We start from the raw sequence: 20,437 nt of genomic DNA, 5'->3' as shown, positions 1-20,437 counted from the left end.
CCATAATTAAGGGATATTCCTTTCCTACCCAAACCTATTATTTGGGGGTAAGCTATAATGCTAACAAGGTTCTTTCAGGCCCATGGTTTTTAAAAGAAAAATTCACATACACACAAAAATAGAGCAAGTAGAATAAAACTCAGACCTGCCAGTTACCTAGATTCACTAGCATCAGACTTTTGCTACTTATTTCATCTATTTTGTTGAATTATTTTAAAGTAAATCTCAAACATAATTTAATTTCATCCATATGTGCTTAGGACATACCTATCTTTGTAGATATTTTCTTATACATCTCTAATGCCATCATCATACCTAAAAATTCCCAATTGCTTCCAAGATACCTTTTTCAGACTGTTGTTTTCTTTCACATCAGGATCTAAACAAGGTCCATTCATTATAGTTTGTGATTGTAATATTTATAAGTCTATCAAAATCTAGAGCCACTTCCCAATTTTTATTTTATTTTTACTATTATTTAAATTTTATTTATTGATTTCAGAGAGAGGAAGGAGGAGGAGGAGAAAGAAATATTGATGTGAGATAGAAACATCTATAGGTTGCTTCCCACATATTCCCTGACTGGGAATTGAACCCACCACCTTTTGGTGTACAGGAAGACACTCCCACCAACTGAGCCACATCAGCCAGGGCTATTATATTTTTTAAATCATTTTTTTATTTTCCATTACAGTTGACATACATAATTGTTAGTTTCAGGTATATACCTCAGTGACCAGACATTACATAACAAGTGATCACCCCAATAAATCCCACACCCATCCAGCACACTTAGTTATTAGTACATTACTGACTATATTCCCTATGCTGTACTATTCCGTAGCAATCAATTTGTACTTCTTAATCCAGTGGTCACCAACCTTTCGGACCTCACGGACCACCAGTGGTCTGCAGACCACCAGTTGGCAACCGCTGTCTTAATCCCTTCACCTTTGTCGCCCATCTCCCCAACCCCTCTCCCATCTGGCAATCAACAAAAAGTTCTCTGTATCTATGAGTCTGTTTCTGTTCAGCTTGTTCACTTTGTTTGTGGATTCAATTGCTGATAGATATGTATTTATTGCCAGTTTATTATTCATATTTTTTAGTCTTCTTAAAAACCCTTTAACATCTCTTATATAGAAGGCCTGTGGCCGTGACACAGTAATGCCATCATGACCAAACGAGTAGCAGCTCTTGCGGTGGGCAGGGCACCAGCTACTAACAGCAGAGAGCTACAAGTGAGCGGTAGAGAGCTATGAGTGGCGGAGAGTGGGGCAGCGAGCTACAAGTGGCGATGGGCCGGGCGACCAGCTGAGGCAAGTGAAAGTGAGCTACTCATGCACAATTTCACGTGTGCTGGGCCTCTAGTTTCATATAATACTGGCTTAGTGGTGGTGAATTCCTTTTGCTTTTTCTTATCTGGGAACTCTTTATATGTCCTTCGAGACTAAATGATAGCTTTGCAGGGTAATCTTGGTTGTAGACTTTGTTTTTCATCATTTTAAATATTTCTTGCCAATCACTCCTGGCCTGCAAAGTTTTTTTGAGAAATCAGCTGACAGGCTTATGGGAGCTCCTTTGTAGGTGATGAAATGCTTTCCTGTTGCTGCTTTTAAGATTCTCTTTGTCTTTAAACTTTTGCATTTTAATTATGATATATTTTGGTGTGGGCCTCTTTGGGTTCATCTTATTTGGGACTCTCTGTGCTTCCTAGACTTGTATGTCTGTTTCCTTTGCCAAGTTAGGGAAGTTTTCTGTCATTATTTTTTCAAATAGGTTTTCAATTTTTTGCTCTGCTTGGCCAGTGTGGCTCCATGGTTGAATACCAACCTATGAACCAGGAGGTCATGGTTCAATTCCTGGTCAGGGCACATGCCCAGGTTGCAGGCACATGTCCAGGTTGTGGGCTTGTTCTCCAGTGTAGGGTGTGATGAAGGTAGCCAATCAACGATTCTCTCTTATTAATGTTTCTGTCTCTCTCTTTTCCTTCCTCTCTGAAATCAATAAAAATAAACTTTTAAAACATTTCTTGCTCTTTCTATTCTCCTGGCATCCCCATGATGCGAATGTTGGTACATATGAAGTTGTCCCAGAGGCTCCTTACACTATTCTTTTTTTTATTATTCTTTTTTCTTTTTGCTGTTCTAATTGGGTGTTTTTTTGCTTCCTTATATTCCAAATAACTGATTTGATTCTCGGCTTCATCTACTCTGTTGATTTCCTGTAAATTATTATTCATTTCAGTTACTATATCCTTCATTTCTCACTGGTCCTTTCTTATGCTGTAAGGTGCTCACTAAGTTCATTGAGCATCCTTATAACCAGTATTTAGGACTCTGCATCTAGTAGATTGTCTCTATTTTGTTTTGTTTTTTCTTTCATTCGAGTCATATTTCTTTGCTTCCTCATTTTTCCAAGGCCCCTGTATTTGTTTCTGTGTATTAGGTAGAGCTGTTGCATCTCCCAGGCCTGGTAGAGTGGCCTAATGTAGGAAGTGTCCTGAAGGGTCCAGTGGCACAGCCTCCCCAATCACCCAAGCTGGGCACTCAATGTGTGCCTCTTGAGTGGGCTGTATACACTCCTGTGGCAGTTAAGTCTTGATTGCTATTGGCACATCAATGGGAGGGATTTACCCAGACTGAACAGCAGGGGCCCCACTGCACAGAGCAGAACTTACTTTAGCAGGGCTCTGGTATCTGCTGGGTCCATCCCAAGTGTGTCGCTTGTGGAGGTAGTTGGGTGGTGGTGCTTTGATGTGGTCTGAAGCTATCCACTGGGTACGCTGGCTCTGGGGCCCGAGAGGTGAATGCCTAAAGTCAGCCACTGCCTGTCTTCTGCCTGGGGCCACCTGCAGAAGCAATCTACAGATGGCTCCTTCTTATGCTGGGCTTGGAGGTGTCCAGGCGAGGCCAAGCTATGAAATCAAGGCTGGCTACTGCTAGTTCCAGGCCTAGGGCTTTATCAAGAGGAATAGAGCTTGCTGAAGCCAGATGCTACTTATGAAATTTTAGGAAAATGTGAAGCATGAATCAAGACAGGCCATGCCTATGGAGAAGCCACTGGAAACAGTTTGTATGGGCCTAAAAGTTGGATGAGGCAAGGCCTCAGGGAATCAACAGGGTGGGGGAAACAGTGTGATCCAGGATGATGGAGTTTCAGATATGGTGCCTGACTGCTTTGTGAGGGAAGGGCTCATCAAAGGAACAATGGCTTCTGCCAACACTTCTGTCAGGGAGAAAGCGGCCCCACCCTGATGCCAAACAATTCACTCCCTCCCCGTATGCCTCTGATGCTTTTCAAGCTGCTGCCCCTGCATGGAAGCTCAGAGGGAGTGTCTGAGTAAGGATGTGTGCAGGCCCTTTAAGAGGAACTGCCAGGCACTCTGGCAGTCTCAGCCTCCCTCAACCTCAACCCTTGGTTTTTACAGCCAGAAATTATGGAGGCTTTTCTTCCTGGCACTGGAACCTGAGCTGGGGAGCCTCGTGTGGGCCTAGGACCCCCTCGCTCCTCTAGGGGGACCTCCACTGCTGAGATATCCCTCTCAGTTTTTACCCACCACACCTGGGTACTAGACCAGCCTTTTCGTCTTTGCCCCTCCTACCAGTTTTGATGTGGCTTCATTGACTTTGAAGTTGTAGGACTTCCATTCAGCTTGATTTCAGGGGATTCAGAAGGATGGTTGTTGTGTAGTTTAGTTGTAATTCTGATGTGATAGTGGGAGGAAGTGACTACCACATTTACCTATGTCATCTTAGCCATAAGTCCTCCCATTTTTAAACTTCAAGCCATTAACTTGTTGAAGAACTTGGATCAGTTTTCCTATAAAATGACACATTTTCTTACTATCTGCTTTCTTGTGGTATAATTTGTTTCCCTCTCCCCATTCCTATAAATGAGATCCTTAAGGCTTTTCTCTTTACATATTATCTTCATCTAAACCAGAGAACAGAGGAAATTATTTGAATGACAATTTCCTCAATTCTCCCAAATATGGTACATAACTAGTATCATTCTATTCTAAATGACTAGAGGTTAATTCATTACATACAATGGATTCTCTAGGGCAGTGAGACTTAATTTTGTCCCAGAACCCAATGAAAACTGCTTAAAGGTTTGATACTACTGAGTTTCAATTTTTGGAGGGACAAAACTACTTCATAGAAGACACTGTGTGCTTCATACTGTGTCACATCAGGAGGCACAATGTCCTCATGTTTGTTAGTTATGCTTTTTTAATTTTAAAAAAAGGAAGCACAGGCCTCCTGGTGCTTACCACAGGCTGTGTTCTTACACTGACTGTACAGAAATAGGAGGCAGAGTAAACTTGCCCCATAAATACCTCAGCGCAGGCTCTTTGCCTGGTCTGTATTGTGAATGGGGAGACGTTAAAAAAAAAAAAAAAAAAAAGGAAGCACAATGTCTGCTTCTCTCATCTTTAGTGATGTAAGGGTGGATGTGGGTTCAGATGATGACAATGTCCAATAGTTCCGTCCATTAAGGATTGTTGTATGTGTTTTGGGGGGTGAGAAAGGAACCTAAGGCAAGAGTTGAGTGTTAACTTCTACTAAGAATGATCTCATCTTGGGAGCCTGGAAGGAATGATGACCCAGGCAATACAACACCAAACTCTTAAACAAAAGGGATCAATTTGACTTCTCCTTGGTATACCTCTAATAGTGGTCAGTAATACTGAGAACAAGACCGGAAATAGACCACTCATTTATACTTTAAGAGAGCTTTAAAAATCTAAGTCAACATATTCAAAGTCTTTCACCCAGAAGAGTGGGCCTAACATGCCAGGAACACATTTGCTTTTATCTTCGATAACAGTGCCAATCTTCCAAATCTTTTTTCTGAGAAGTATGAAAAAAATACCCAAAATGGGACACAAAGAAAATAAATTATGCTCACTACACTTAGAGAAAAACTGAAAGAAATATTTTGCTTCCAAAACCAGAATCTATGTAAATAAACACAGAAAAGTAATAACTGCTACCTCCTTTATCACACCTTACATTGTTAGAAAACATAAAAGCAGCAGTTTCTAGACTCTTCACCCAGTGGGTAGTAAAAAAAAGTTGGCAATCACCCTGGCCAGTGTGGTTCAGTTGGTTGGAGCCATTGCCCAATGCACCAAAAGGTTTTAGACAGGGTGCATGGATGTTTTCCTCTCTCTCTCTCTCTCTCTCTCTCTCTCTCTCTCCTCTCTTCTCTCTCTCTCTTCAAAAATAAAAGTTGGCAATCTTATTCTTGCCCATCATAAAAGGCAAGGGTGAGGCCTGGACAATTAAGTAATAAACTGGAACAATGCAAGGGAGAGGACAGAGTTGACTAAATTAGAGTAATTTGTGCAAGCTGTTTAGGTTGGAATGTGTAGGAAAATACGTTGTGCATCAGCTTTCTGATTTTTGTTGTTGCAGGAAAACTAGTACATGAATATCCTCCGCCACCACCACATGCTGGCATTACTTCTATCACATATATGTTCCATCTCCTAGCCTGGATCCTGTAAGTGATAAAGTCCCTCTGGGGAACGGCACAGCTAAGCTTTTCTGGAGCTGTGTGCCTCTTACTGGACGTATGCCCATACTTTCCTCAATTCTTTTGTTCTGCCCTCCTAGTCCACTGTGACTTCCTGAACTTGCATCTACTCTGACAAGATCAGTGCTGAAGTCAGAATGAACTTGTCCCACCCTTATCTCACTGTCCACAGTAAACCCTATCACTAGATTTTTAGAGAGAGAGGAAGGGAGAGAAACAATGATTGGCTACATACCACATGCCGCTCCTGGAGACTGAGCCCACATCCTGGGCATGTGCCCTGACTGGGAATCGAATCGGCAATCCTTTGGTAAATGGGATGATGCCCAACCAATTGAGCTACAGTGGCCAGGGCTCCCAAGCTCACTTTACAAGGCCAGCATTAGCCGAATTATAAAACCAGATAAAGACACTACAGAGAAAATTATAGGCCAATATTCCTTATGAATATAGATGCAAAATTTCTCAATAAAATATTAGCAAACTGAATTCAGCAAAAACATTACACCATGATCAAGTAGGATTTATTCCTGGGATGCAAGATTGATACAATATCCACAAATCAATTAACATGACAGACCACATAAACAAAAGGCAGGCTAAAAATCATATGATCAGCCCTGGCAGGTTTGGCTCAGTGGATAGAGCATCGGCTTGCGACCGAAGGGTCCCAGGTTCAATTTCTGTCAAGGGCATGTACCTCGGTTGCAGGCTCCTCCCCGGCCCAGGCCCTGGTCATGGTGCGTGCAGGAGGCAACCAATTGATGTGTTTCTTTCACATTGATATTTCTCTCTGTCTTTCCCTATCTCTTCCACTCTCTCTAAAATCAATGGAAAAATTGAGGATTAAAAAAAAAAAATCATATGCTCACAGCAATAGATGTAGGAAAAGTATCTATTGACATAATCCAGTGCCCATTTATGATAAAAACTCTCAGCAAAGTGGGAATAGAAAGGTACATCTCAACATAGTAATACAGGCCATATATAATAACCTATAGTTAACATCATATTCAACCATCAAAATCTTAAAACATTTCCTTGAAGATCAGGAACCAGACAGGAATGTCCAGTTTCACCACTCTTATTAAGCATGGTACGGGAAGACCTAGCCACAGCAATCAGACAAGAAGAATAAATAAAAGTCCTCCAAATTGGAAAGAAAGAAGTAAAACTGTCATTATTGGCAGATGACATGTACTATATAGAGAAAACCTTAACGATTGCACAAAAAAACTACCAGAACTGACCAATGAATTACGTAAAGTAGCAGGATACAAAATAAATATTCAGAAATTAGTTGCAGGGGGAGAGAGAAAACAAGATGGCAGCATAGGTTAACACCGGAGATTGCTGCCTCGAACAACCACTTCAAAAAACAACTAAAGATGGAATGGACATCATCCAGAACCACAGAAAGGCTGGCTGAGTGGAAATTCTACAACTAGGAGGAAAGAGAATATCATACCCAGACTCAGAGGAGGCGCAGTGCTGAAGTGAAATACTCAGGTTCGGAGTGCGCACAGAGCGGGCTGGTGGCGGAGGGCGCGGTTGTTGTTTTCAATCGGGAGGTAGTTTCAGACTCTGAGCTCCAGATCCCGGCAAGTCTCTAGGGACCCAGACTCAAACGGGAGAAGCGGGACTGTCTGGCTTCGGTTGGAACTCGAAGGCAGTTTTCTCTCCGAGGTTTGCAGCGGTTGCTGGGACTCTGTGAGGCAGAGCCCCTAGGGACGGAACTGAGAGCAGCCATAACTGCTTGCTCCGCCCGCCCTGTAGATCCCCAGGGACCCGCCCTGCCCAAGCCCTGCCCAGAGCCATTTGCCGAATAGCCTCAGGCAAATGCTAGATTAGCACCGCCCTAGAGATCCAGCACAGAAGCTCTCCCACTGCAGACACAGCTGACTCTCATAGCCAGTTAGCCTGGAGGTCAAATCACCCCCGGTATTGCCAACAACAATCAAGGCTTAACTACAACAAGACTGCACACAAAGACCACTAGGGGGTACACCAAGAAAACATAAAAAATGCGGAGACAAAGAAACAGGACAAAATTGTCCATGGAGGATATAGAGTTCAGAACCACACTTTTAAGGTCTCTCAAGAACTGTCTAGAAGCCGCCGATAAATGTAGTGAGATCCTCAAGAAATCTAATGAGACCCTCGATGTTGTGATAAAGAACCAACTAGAAATTAAGCATACACTGACTGAAATAAAGAATATTATACAGACTCCCAACAGCAGACCAGAGGAGCACAAGAATCAAGTCAAAGATTCGAAATGCGAAGAAGCAAAAAACACCCAACTGGAAAAGCAAAATGAAAAAAGAATCCGAAAATGCGAAGATAGTGTAAGGAGCCTCTGGGACAGCTTCAAGCATACCAACATCAGAATTATAGGGGTGCCAGAAGATGAGAGAGAGCAAGATATTGAAAACCTATTTGAAGAAATAATGACAGAAAACTTCCCCCACCTGGTGAAAGAAATAGACTTACAGGTCCAGGAAGCGCAGAGAACCCCAAACAAAAGGAATCCAAAGAGGACCACACCAAGACACATCATAATTAAAATGCCAAGAGCAAAAGACAAAGAGAAAATCCTAAAAGCAGCAAGAGAAAGAAACTCAGTTACCTACAAGGGAATACCCATACGACTGTCAGCTGATTTCTCAACAGAAACTTTGCAGGCCAGAAGGGAGTGGTAAGAAATATTCAAAGTGATGAATACCAAGAACCTACAACCAAGATTACTTTATCCAGCAAAGCTATCATTCATAACGGAAGGTCAGATAAAGAGCTTCACAGATAAGGAAAAGCTAAAGGAGTTCATCACCACCAAACCAGTATTATATGAAATGCTGAAAGGTATCCTTTAAGAAGAGGAAGAAGAAGAAAAAAGTAAAGATACAAATTATGAACAACAAACATGCATCTATCAACAAGTGAATCTAAGAATCAAGTGAACAAATAATCTGGTGATCATAATAGAATCAGGGACATAGAAAGGGAATGGACTGACTATTCTTGGGGGGGGGGGAGGAAGGGTGTAGGAGATGCGGGAAGAGACTGGACAAAAATCGTGCACCTATGGATGAGGACAGTGGGTGGGGAGTGAGGGCGGAGGGTGGGGCGGGAACTGGGAGGAGGGGAGTTATGGGGGGAAAAAAGAGGAACAAATGTAATAATCTGAACAATAAAGATTTAATTTTTAAAAAAAAGAAATTAGTTGCATTTTTAAACACTAATAATGAACTATCAGAAAGGGAAACTAAGAAAAACAATTCCATTTACAATTGCACCCATAAAATAAAATACCTGCTAATAAATTTAACCACGGAAGTAAAAGACTATACTTGGAAAATTATAAGATACTGAAGAAAATAAATGGAAGTGTTGGCATCATTAAAATGTCCACACTACCCAAAGCAATCTGCACACTCAATGCAATTCCTATCAAAATGTCAATAGCCTTTTTCACAGAACTGGAACAAATAATCCAAAATTTATGTAAAACCAAAAGTATGAATAGCCATAGCAATCTTGAGAAAGAACAAAGTTGGAGGTATCACACTACCTGATATCAAATTATACTACAAAGATACAGTACTCAAAGCAGCATGGTACTGGAATAAAAATAGACATATAGATCAATGGAACTGAATAGAGAGCCCAGAAATAAACCCACACCTTTATGATCAATTAATATCTGACAAAGAAGGGAAGAACCTACAATGAGGTAAAGACAGCCTATTCAATAAATAGCATTGAGAAAATTGAACAAATATACCAAAAAAAACCCTGAAACTAGACCACCTTCTAATACTGTATACAAGAATAAACTCCAAATGAATTAAAGACTTAAATGTAAGACTTGAAAGCAAAAACTCCTTAAAGAAAACATAAACAGTTAAATCTCGGACATTTCTCTTAGTAATATTTTCCTGACATATCTCCTTGGGCAAGAAACAACAGGAAAAAAATAAATAAATGGGACTACATCAAACTAAAAAACCTTACACAGCAAAGGAAACCATCAACAAAACATAAAGAAAGCCTACTGAATGGAAGGAGATATTTGACAATGATACATCCAATAAGGGGTTTATATCCAAAACTTATAAAAAAAACTCAAACGCAAAAATCCAATTAAAAAATGAGCAGAGAAACTGAATAGACAGTTCTCCAAAAAGGACAGACAGATGGCCAACAGCTATATGAAAAGATGCTCAAGGTCACTAATTATCAGGGAAATGCTAAGTAAAACCATAATGAGATATCCCCTCATACCTGTCAGAATGGCTATTATCAATAAATCAATAAACCAGTGTTAGCAAAGATGTGGAGAAAAGGGAACCTTTGTGCACTGCTGGTGGGAATGCAGACAGGTGCAGCCACTATGAAAAACAGTAAAGAGGTTCCTTAAAAAATAAAAAATGAAACTGTCTTAAGACCCAGCAATTCCACTTCTGGCTGTACAGGGTGGGACAAAAGTAGGTTTACAGTTGTTCATAATTGTTATGACTACTGAACTGAAAATTAAAAACATTCTTCAGAATTATCACCACTATGGTAGCTTACTGCACCTTTAGCAATTTCTTAGCTTATGAACACCCACAAAAATTGTTTCCTTCTATTAACATAATTATTCCCCTTCCCTTTCTCATAAAAACCCCTTGCCTTACTTCCTAATCAAAATATTGTTGTGAAACAGATCTCCACAACTTATTCATCTTGCAAAACTGAAACTACCCATTAAACAACTTCTCATTTCCCCTCCCACCAGCTCCTGGATATGACCATTCTAATTTTTGTCTCTATGAATTGTAGCACTCTAGGTGCCTCATATAAATGCAATCATACAGTACTTGTCTTTTGGTAATTGGCTTACTTCACTTAGGTTATGGTTCCTCATCCATATTATAGCATGTGACAGAATTTCTTTTTTAAGGCTGAAGAATACATTATTTCATTTTATGTCTATACCATGTTCTGTTTATCCACTCACCTGTAGATGGACATCTGGGTTACTTCCACCTCTTGGCTATTGTGAATTCGTGCTGCAATGAAGATGGGCATGCAAATATCTCTTCAAGATCCTGTTTTCAATTCTTTTGGATATAGACCCAGAAGTAGGATTGCTGGATCATGGAGGCATCTCTTTAGAGTGACAAACGTGTTCTAAAATTTGATAGTGGTAATAGTTGCAACAACTCTAGAATACACTTAAAACCACTGAATTGTATACTTCAGGAGGGTGAATCATATGGCATATGAACTATATCTCAATCAAGCTGTTAAAAAATACAACTCTTAAAGGCTGAATCAAGGATATAGTTACTTAAGGATTTTGACTGAACTGGACAGTGAATCTAGTTTAATAACCAATAAATTTTGTCACACAGATCATTTTGATCCTTATTTTCCATGACCTGGCTAGATGTTTAGGTGTTTTTGAGATAAAACCTAAATGCTCTTCAACAATGATCATTAGAGAAAATATGAAAAAGAAACTGCCAGTATGCTTTTAATTCACAATATTAAATCTTTTCATATTTTATGTCAAAAAGCACTATAAAGAAATAACAGCCGAAGCCGGCTTGGCTCAGTGGATAGAGCGTCGGCCTGCGGACTGAAGGGTCCCAGGTTCGATTCCGGTCAAGGACATGTACCTGGGTTGCGGGCATATCCCCAGTAGGAGATGTGCAGGAGGCAGCTGATCGATGTTTCTCTCTCATCGATGTTTCTAACTCTCTATCTCTCTCCCTTCCTCTCTGTGGAAAATCAATAAAATATATTGGAAAAAAAAAAAAGAAATAACAAATAGCCCTAGCTGGTTTGGCTCAATGGATAGAGCGTTGGCCTGCGGACTGAAGGGTCCCAGGTTCAATTCCAGTCAAGGGCACATGTCTGGGTTGTGAGCTCAATCCTCAGTGTGGGGTGTGCAGACGGCAGCCGATCAATGATTCACTCTCATCATTGATGTTTCTATCTCTCTCTCCCTGCCCCTTCCTCTCTGAAATCAATAAAATATATGTTAAAAAAAAGAAATAACAAATTAATACTAGCTATAGGAATTTTTATTTCATCTGTTCTGTAGGTATGCCATCCAGCAAATTTTTAAAAGATTGGGAGCTGAGGCAGGATTTTACTCACTTTGACTTCAGACGCACTTTTGAAATGTCACACAATTATTTCACAAAGAAGATGCTCAAAAGACAGAGGGTTTATTTTCCCTTTTTTGGCAATGAAAATTATAAAATTAAAAAGGTTTATGACCAATTCACTGAATGGGGAAAGAGGTAATAAGTTAAAACACACACACACACACACACACACACACACACACACACACACACACACCAAAAAACCCCCAAAGAAATTTCTAGAAAAAAAGTGCATCAAATTCAAATCCTTCTCATCTCTAATTGTTATATACAACTAGAAAAGCTAGCAGGACTCTAGATGACCACTGATGCGAAGAAACTCATTTCATCATCTTTCTTTTCGGCTTCTTCCAGACATTTCCAATTTTGTTAAGAATCAAAGATACAGTTTTAGAAAGACAATAAACAAGGTAATCTCAAAGATTTTTCATGATCTCTTCAGATCAGAACAGAGCAAAGTAAGATAAACCTTACTGGTCTGACTGATCATTTTTAAAACAATAAACTCCACATGGTTCACAGCAAAGAGGCAAGTGTGGAAGTCAACTTTCCATCGTGGTCCCAAGATGGAGACTGAAACGATGGTTCCAATATAATTGCAGAGACTGTTGTTACGTGGGACAGTCTTCCTTTCCAGATTATATACTTTAACAGTTTTTCCTGAACAATCTCTCAGAGAATTGATTTTAAGTGAAGGCTGAAATACTAACAGTTGATTTCAGATTCTGAACATACATTTTTCAAAGTCCGTCTGTAAGCAGAAGCAAAATTATGAATGGCAGCTCGAAGAATCAAGTTCCCTCTATCACAGGAATTGATGACTGAATATAGTGCCCGGGTATAAGCTGCAAATAAAGGTTTGAACCGTGATGAATGAAGTCACATTTTAAACAACTCTCCCAACCTCTTTCCTATTACTACTGCTTCTCCACCCAATCTCATAGGTATTAACTTTACCTATTGAGTAAATATTTATTGAGTACTTACTACATGCCAAACTCACCATGAGGATAGGAAAGAGAATGGAGAGGATGGACAAAAATAATTGCAGTGCAATAATTCCAATCCAGAGACATACACGAAATGTCACCACATAATGAAGTTTGGAATGAATTAAAACTAAGAGAGGATGGAAAAGATTTCCAGAAGTGGACATTTTAGATGGTCTGAAGGTTTAATAAGAGTAAAGGAAAGAAGGCATTCTAGGCAGGGAATCAACGTGTGAGTTTCAAAGGTATAACAAAAAATGTGACATGTATTGGTGTGTAACAATAGCAAGTTTGATACAGCTAGAGAGTCTTGCCTGGGGCCAGAGAGAAAATATACCAAATGTAAAAACCTAGAGATCTGAGAATAGCGGAATGGCATCATCAGATCTGTGTGGTTTTCATTTTTATTGATTTCAGAGAGGAAGGAAGAGGGAAAGAGAAATAGAAACATCAATGATGAGAGAGACTCACAGATAGGCTGCCTCCTGCATGCCCCACAATGGGGATCGAGCCCGCATCCCAGGCATGTGCGAGGAGCAGGAATCAAACCCTGACCTCCTGGCTCCTAGGTTGATGCTCAACCACTGGAGCCACCCCAGCGAGGCATCGATCTGTGTTTTTGAAATATAACTCACAGAACTGATAAGAAACTCCTATCATACAAATGCACTAGGAATGTATATACTTGCAGTAGTTTCAGTGCGTGCATCAAGCCTACATAATCATCACAGTATGTAAACCAATATATTTAAGGATGGACAGGAAACAGAAACATTAGTGGCAATAGAAAGGACTCCATTTTCTCCAGCTGGGATTCCTGATAAAGACAGAGTTTACACTGGTCCTCATTTTCCTCAGGGTTCCCTGGCAGAACTGGCAGTCTAATGTGGATACACGTGGTCATAAATCTGCGTTAGATAACATTAAAGTCTTTGGATAACAGGGAATTCAACTAGACAGAGGCCTAACTGAATGGCCATAAAGGCAAACTAACATTCTTCATTTACAGAAGAACCTGGAACCTACAGTAGAGTAAGCTGGAACCATTTCCCCAGCATCAATGGAGAAAGGATGATAATAGATCTCAAAGAGAAATAGAACTCACGATCACCTATTTTTATTGCCTCGGAGTGGTTTTGTAAAGGGGTTGTAACAGCCTCTGATATATAGTAAGCACTCAATAAATGCTAAATTACTACAATCACTACTTTTTAAAAAAGTGCCACCAGGCCCTAACCGTTAAGAAACTTACCTCTGTGGTTTTTATAGAAAATACAATTGTTGGCACAGGTATTAGGATGAGCATCCCAAAAGTCAGGACCACAGCCGCAGAGTGGAGGTAAAGTAATATTATACAGCCGCATTTTCTCTTGGATCTGGACCCTTAAAGCTTCTAGATACCTATAGAAACACAGTATGATCAGTGAACCACTAGAAAGAGAGTGAGCATGAGTCCCCATTTTACTACCAGCTTTAACCGTGAAAACGATTCTGCGCCTCTGTGCTCGACGCTTCCTCTTTGTAGGAGAAATAGGAATACGTAGTGCTATTCCCAAGAGGTACTTGGCGAAGTTGTATGAAAAGACACAGGCAACTCTTGTAAGGAAAAGAACACTGACCTCCCAAAGTCTCTTCTAGACCCAGAATTCCATGCGAGGATTCTGAAAGTACCTTTGACATTCCCTTTCTCTTCGTTGCTGTTTTTCTCTGGCTTCTTTCGTTTCCTTGAGCTGTAGCTGCGCTAACATCTCACTCATCTTCTCCCCTGAATATGGCTCTTCATGAAAGTTCATTCTTAATATCCTCTGCTCTTCAGCATAACGTTGCTGCTCTTTCTTTCTCTTAATTCTGAGAATAAAATCATAACATGGTTAGGAATTTTATAAAATCGTTATTTAGAATTAGCTTCTAGGTCCAAATAACTCAGGAAATTCCCAGAATTAAGGGAGTCAGAAAATGAGTTTAACACCCTAAAACAGCTTCCAAAACTCCTGCTGGCTCATCTGAGCTTACCCTACAGCTCATGTATATAGAGAGCCTCTCAGATAGAAATGAGAGGTTACTATCAAGAATCCTATATACTAAAGGGCTAATATGCAAATTGTTCCCTCAACCAGGAGTTCAACTGGGAGTTGGACCAGGGGGCAGGGCTGGCAGGCCAGCCACCCACAGCCCCTCCCCTCAGCTGGCCTGGTCCGATGGGCCCCGATTGGGGTGGGCCAGCCGGACCCCACCCGTGCATGAATTTGTGCACCAGGCCTCTAGTTTGTCTATAAGAATCCAAGTACAAGAGCTTTCTCAGATTAAAACTACAAGTAGATAGGACTTCTGTTTTTGGCAAAAATGGAGTAACAGGGTCCAGAAACCAGGCCTGCCCTGCCATCCTACACAACCAAATCTATAATAATAAAAGTGTAATAGGCTAATTAGACCGGATGTCCTTCCGGACAACCTTCCAGATGAAGCTGGGGCTGCGGTGGGCCAAGGTGGTGGCGGGTGGGGGCTGAGGCAGCTGACGTGGCAGGTGGGGGCCGAGGCACAGAAGGTGGCCTCCATGGTGGCGGGGGCCGAGCCCCTTGCACCAATTTCGTGCATCAGACCTCTAGTACATAAACAAACAAACAAACAAACCAAACAACCAGACAAAATACAAAAAATGATTGTTTTAAAAATTCTGGACATCAGACAACGAAAGACAATGATCCTTGACAGATGAGGTAAGCTCTGTAACTGCCCAAGCTTACTGACGGCAAAGTTTCCAGGCAGCAGTACAGGGCAAAGCAGCTGAGGTGCGCAGTGGATTCCCTGAGCTGAGGAGATGAAGGTCAAAGTCCAGGGATACAAAGGCAACCAGAGTTCACAGGACAGAATAGCAGAGAGGAGAGAGCTGCTCAGAGAGAGGACTCAGATCTACAGAGGGGCTCCTTCTAACACCCAGCAGACTACTGTGCATGCATGCGAGGAAAGGACCTGAGGTGAGAGACAGAGCCATCTAAAGGATATCAGGGAACAGTGCCTCGTGCTCACAGAGTAGGGAACAGTGCCTGTTCCGCCAGTCACACTTAAAAACCTCATCATGCACAGGCACTGGGGGCTTTCAGGAAGATCTCTGTCAGTTGAGGGGAATAATAATTAGTCCTAGACCGAGTACTGTTCCAAACACACCTAACAAACTGTAAAAACAAAGCCTCAAAGTAACTTAACTGCATCTGAAAACAAAGCTCAGGAAAATTCATAAGAATATAAAGATATCCAGCAACCAACAAAGTAAAATTCATAATGATGGACATCTAATCAAAGATTACCTGGCATGCAAAAAAGAAGGCAATCACAACTCATAATGAAGAGAATAATCAAGCAATCAAAACCAATGCAAAACTGACAGTTATTAGAATTAGCACATAAGAACATTAAAATAGTTATTACAACTATATTCTATATATTCAAAAGTTAAGATATTAAAAAAATGAAATCAAACATCTCAATAAAACTACAACTTTTGAGATGAAAAATACACTGAAGCCTGGCCAGTGTGGCTCAACTGGTTGAGCGTCATCCCATAAACCAGGTGGTCACCAGTTCGATTCCTAGTCAGGGCACGTACCCGGGTTGTGGGCTCAATCTCCAGGAGGGGGCATGCAGGAGGCAGCTGATCAATGTTTCTTTCTCTCTCCCTTTCTCTGAAATCAATAAAAACATTTTTTTCTTAATGAAAAGACATGTCACAGACTGGGAGAAAATTTTTGCAAAGCGTATATTGGATAACGGACTTACATCCAAATTAATTTAAAAGCTCTTAAAACTCAACAATAAGATGACAACTAACTTAAAAATTTGGATTTGAACAGAAATTTCAGCAAAAAACAATATACAATTGAAAAGATGATCAAGAACTTTAGTCATTCGGGAAATGCAAACTAAGCCATAATAAGATACCACTACACACCTATATACACTTGATCTTAGCCCAAAGGCCGAGAAGCGATCACACCTATATACAAATAGCTAAAATAAAAAGGACTGACCATATGAAGTATTGGTGAAGATGTAAGGAAACTTGAATTCACTTACACTGCTGGTGGTAATATAAAATGGTATAACCACTTTGAAAAAACAGTTTGACAGTTTCTTTAAAAAAATGAAATTTATACCTATCATATGATCAGACTTTCCACTCCCAGGTATTTGCCAAAGAGAAAAGGTAACATATTTTGAAAGACTTGTACATGACTGTTTATTTGTAATAGCAAAAAACTGGAAACAACTCAAATGTCCATCAACCCATGAATGAATAAACAAATTGTGGTATCCATACAATGGAATACTATTCAATAGCAAAAGGGATTCTCAGGTTTAAGAACTATTGCCATGCAGTAGTTTCAAAAGGATCATAAAATAAAAAATGACAAAGATGCCCTGCTCAGTGGTCAGTGTTGGCCCACAGACCAAAGGGTCTCGGGTTTGATTCCAGGTCAAGAGCAGGTACCTGGGTTGCAGTTCAATCCCCAGACCCGGTCAGGGTGTGTGTAGGAGGCAACAATCGATATATCTCTCTCATGACAATGTTTCTCTTTCTCTCCCCCCACCCCACCTCTCTGCCCTACCTTCCACTTCACTTGAAAATCAATGGAAAAATATCCTCAGGTGAGGACTAAAAAAGAAAAAAATGACAAAGATACATTAAAAAGTTGTTATAAATAACTATTTTATAACAAGTTTTTAATCTTTTCTGATGTCTTTTAAGGCCTCTTGCATAAATATATCTTTTACTTATACACTAAACTAGGTCAGAAATCAACATGTCAATATATGCTTTTTTTCCAGAGCACTGACGTGAATATAATTATAGTAGTTTGCTGGGATGCTAAAGGTATTCTGAAACCATTGTCAGACTTCTAGTAAAAGCAATAAATTATAAATAAGGTAGGTCCCATAAGGCTGTCAGCTCATTTCTCAACAGGAACTTTGCAGGCCACAGGGACCAGCACAAAATATTCAAACAGATGAAAAGCAAGGACCTACAACCAAGATTATTCTACCTAGCAAGGCTCTTATTTAGAATCAAAGGAGACATGAAGAGCTTCCCAGAAAAGAAAAAGCTACAGAAGCTCATTGCCACCAAAACAGTACTACGAGAAATGTTAAATGGACTTCTTTAAGAAAAAGAAAAAAAAAAGAGGAACATAATTATAAAGAAAATGGTGATAGCCCTAGCCAGTTTGGCTCAGGGTTGCAGGCTCGATCCCCAGTTGTGAGCGTGCAGGAGGCAGCCGATCAACGATTCTCTCTCATCATTGATGTTTCTATCTCTCTTTTCCTCTTCCTTCCTCTCTGAAATCAATAAAAATATATTTTTTTAAAAAGAAAGAAAATGACAATAAATACATACCTATTAATAATCACTTTACATGTGAATGGATTAAATACTCCAATCAAAAACATGGGGTAGCTGAATAGATAACAAAACAAGACCCATATATATGCTGTCTACAAGAAACCCACTTCAGATTGAAAGACAAACACAAACTGAAAATAAAGGTATGGAAAAAGATATTTTATGCAAATGGAAACAACAACAAAATCTGGGATAGCAATACTTATATCAGACAAAACAGACTTTAAAACAAAGGCTGTAACAAAAGGCAATAAAGAACATTTTATACACAACAGCCAAAATATGGAAGCAACCTAAGTGTTCATCTACAGACAACTGAATAAAGATGTGGTACATATATACAATGGAATATTACTTGGCCATAAAGAAGAATGAAATCTTACCATTTGCAACAACATGAATAGACCTAGAGGGTATTATAAATGAAATAAGTCAGAGAAAAACAAATACCATATGATTTCACTTACATGTGGAGTCTAAATAACAGAAACAAACAAAACTGAAACAAACTCATATATACAGAGAACAAACTGGTGGTTGCCAGATGGGTGGGGGGCTGGAGGCAGGAAGGGGGAAGGCGAAGGGATTAAGAAGTGCAGATTGGCAGTTTCAAGATAGTCAAGAGAATGTAAAGTACAGAATAGGGAATATAGTCAACAATATTGTAATAGCTATGTATGGTGCCAGGTGGGTAAAGGACCTACCAGGGAAAATCACTTTGTAAGTTATATAAATGTCTAACCACTATGTAGTATACCTGAAATGAATATAATATTGAATGTCAACTATGATTTAAAAAATTGTTATAAGGGACTAATATAATATTGCTATCCCTGTGTTTGCACAATGAAACAAATAGACATCAATATTTACATTTTAAAGAGACTCCTAAAAATAAAATATCACAGGTAAACTACATTAAAAATATCCTATATAATAAAAGACTAATATGCTAAGTGTCTGGTCGTCCATTCAACCAATCAAAGCATAATGTGCTAATGATATGCTAAGGCCACTCAACCCCTTGCTATGATGTGCACTGACCACCAGGGGGCAGACAGTCGACCAGTTGACCAGTCGCTATGACGTGCACTGACCAATAGGGGGCAGATGCTCCAACTGGTAGGTTAGCTTGCTGCTGGGGTCCAGCCAAATGGGACTGAGGGAGATGGGCCAGACATACCCTGGAGCCCTCCTAAGGTCCCTCCCCGGCTGGTCAAACTCCTCCATCCCTCCCTGGCCCCGATTGTGCACCAGTGGGGTCCCTTGGCCTGGCTGCGCCCTCTCGCAATCCAGGACCCCTTGGAGGATGTCAGAGAGCCAGTTTCAGCCTGATCCTGCTCAACACAGGAGCTGCTCCCTGGTAGTCAGTGCGCTCCCACAGCCAGAAGCTGGGCTCACGGCTGGCAAGCGCAGTGGCAGTGGCAGGAGCCTCTCCCGCCTCTGTGGCAGTTGGACATCGCCCAAGGGCTCCCAGACTGTGAGAGGGCGCAGGCCAGGCTGAGGGACCCCACCCCCAAGTGCACGAATTTCGTACACCAGGCCTCTAGTATTCTTATAATTTCAACAACTCAAAAACTCTTGTTACTCAGTCATATATGATAAGGCCATACTACTAATCTTTTACAAAGTTAAAAGGAATTCTGCTTCTAAGATGAAGAAACAAATTTATTTCAGGAGTTAAAGAGGTGCCCTGTTAGAAAAATAACTTCTCAAGGAAGTGGAAGAAATCTTCCTCTGTGACAGAACAGGATTAAGGCCTAATCTGGCAGGGTCTAAATCTTTGCCTGCTGATCCTGTTTTTCTTTCAACCTTCCTGTCTACTGTTTCCTGATTCTGACAGCATTCTTTTTTAGTGATTTCTAAAATCATTACTAAAAATAACTGAATTATTTCCTACTAGACTCTCTACTTGGATTTCCTTTAAGCACGTCCAACCCAATATGCTCCAAACTAAATGTATACTCCCCACCTCAACCTACCTCCTTCCTGGCAAATCTGTTTTATAGCACCCCATTTACCTGGTAGCCTAAACCATAAACCTAAAATTTATGCTTGAATTCTCTGACAAAATCTTATCAATTCTCTCTCATACGCTCTTAAAACTGCCTTCTCCTCACTGCCTCTTGGCCTTGGCTTATCTGAAAGGCTGTGTTACAGATCCAAAGAGGTTAGGTGTTGGAGTCAAATAAATCTGGGGTAGAATCCCAGTTCTACCATCGCTAGGTAAGATCTTAGGCAAGTTACTTAACTTCTCTAGGGTTCATTTTTTCATCTGTAAAAGGCAAAGAGTAAAATTTACCTCACAAGGTTACTGAAGTGAGGAAATGAACTAATGCCTTGAACAC

General features: G+C 40.4%; 1 protein-coding gene and 1 non-coding gene across 8 annotated transcripts in view; one reads left to right on the top strand and one right to left on the bottom strand.

Moving 5' to 3' along the window:
* Positions 1 to 4,259: 4,259 nt before the first annotated feature.
* On the top strand, positions 4,260 to 4,391 carry LOC132222342 (small nucleolar RNA SNORA51). The gene has a single exon (XR_009450205.1). It is a non-coding gene; the product is annotated as a small nucleolar RNA SNORA51 (small nucleolar RNA).
* A 7,209-nt stretch (positions 4,392 to 11,600) lies between these two features.
* The window catches only part of CCDC15 (coiled-coil domain containing 15), a 46,662-nt gene continuing 37,825 nt past the window's right edge, over positions 11,601 to 20,437 (bottom strand). For all 7 annotated transcript variants that reach the window (XM_059677062.1, XM_059677061.1, XM_059677064.1 and 4 more), the window contains 3 exons: positions 14,366 to 14,542; positions 13,947 to 14,095; positions 11,601 to 12,550 (listed from right to left, as the gene is read on the bottom strand). In XM_059677062.1, the coding sequence (XP_059533045.1) occupies positions 12,411 to 12,550; positions 13,947 to 14,095; positions 14,366 to 14,542 (466 nt within the window). In that variant the 3' untranslated portion in view covers positions 11,601 to 12,410. The remainder of the gene's footprint in view (positions 12,551 to 13,946; positions 14,096 to 14,365; positions 14,543 to 20,437) is intronic.

The sequence above is a fragment of the Myotis daubentonii genome, chromosome 19, assembly GCF_963259705.1.
Source record: "Myotis daubentonii chromosome 19, mMyoDau2.1, whole genome shotgun sequence".
NCBI classification, from domain to species: Eukaryota; Metazoa; Chordata; class Mammalia; order Chiroptera; family Vespertilionidae; genus Myotis; species Myotis daubentonii.
This window is presented reverse-complemented; position numbering and strand designations above follow the sequence as displayed.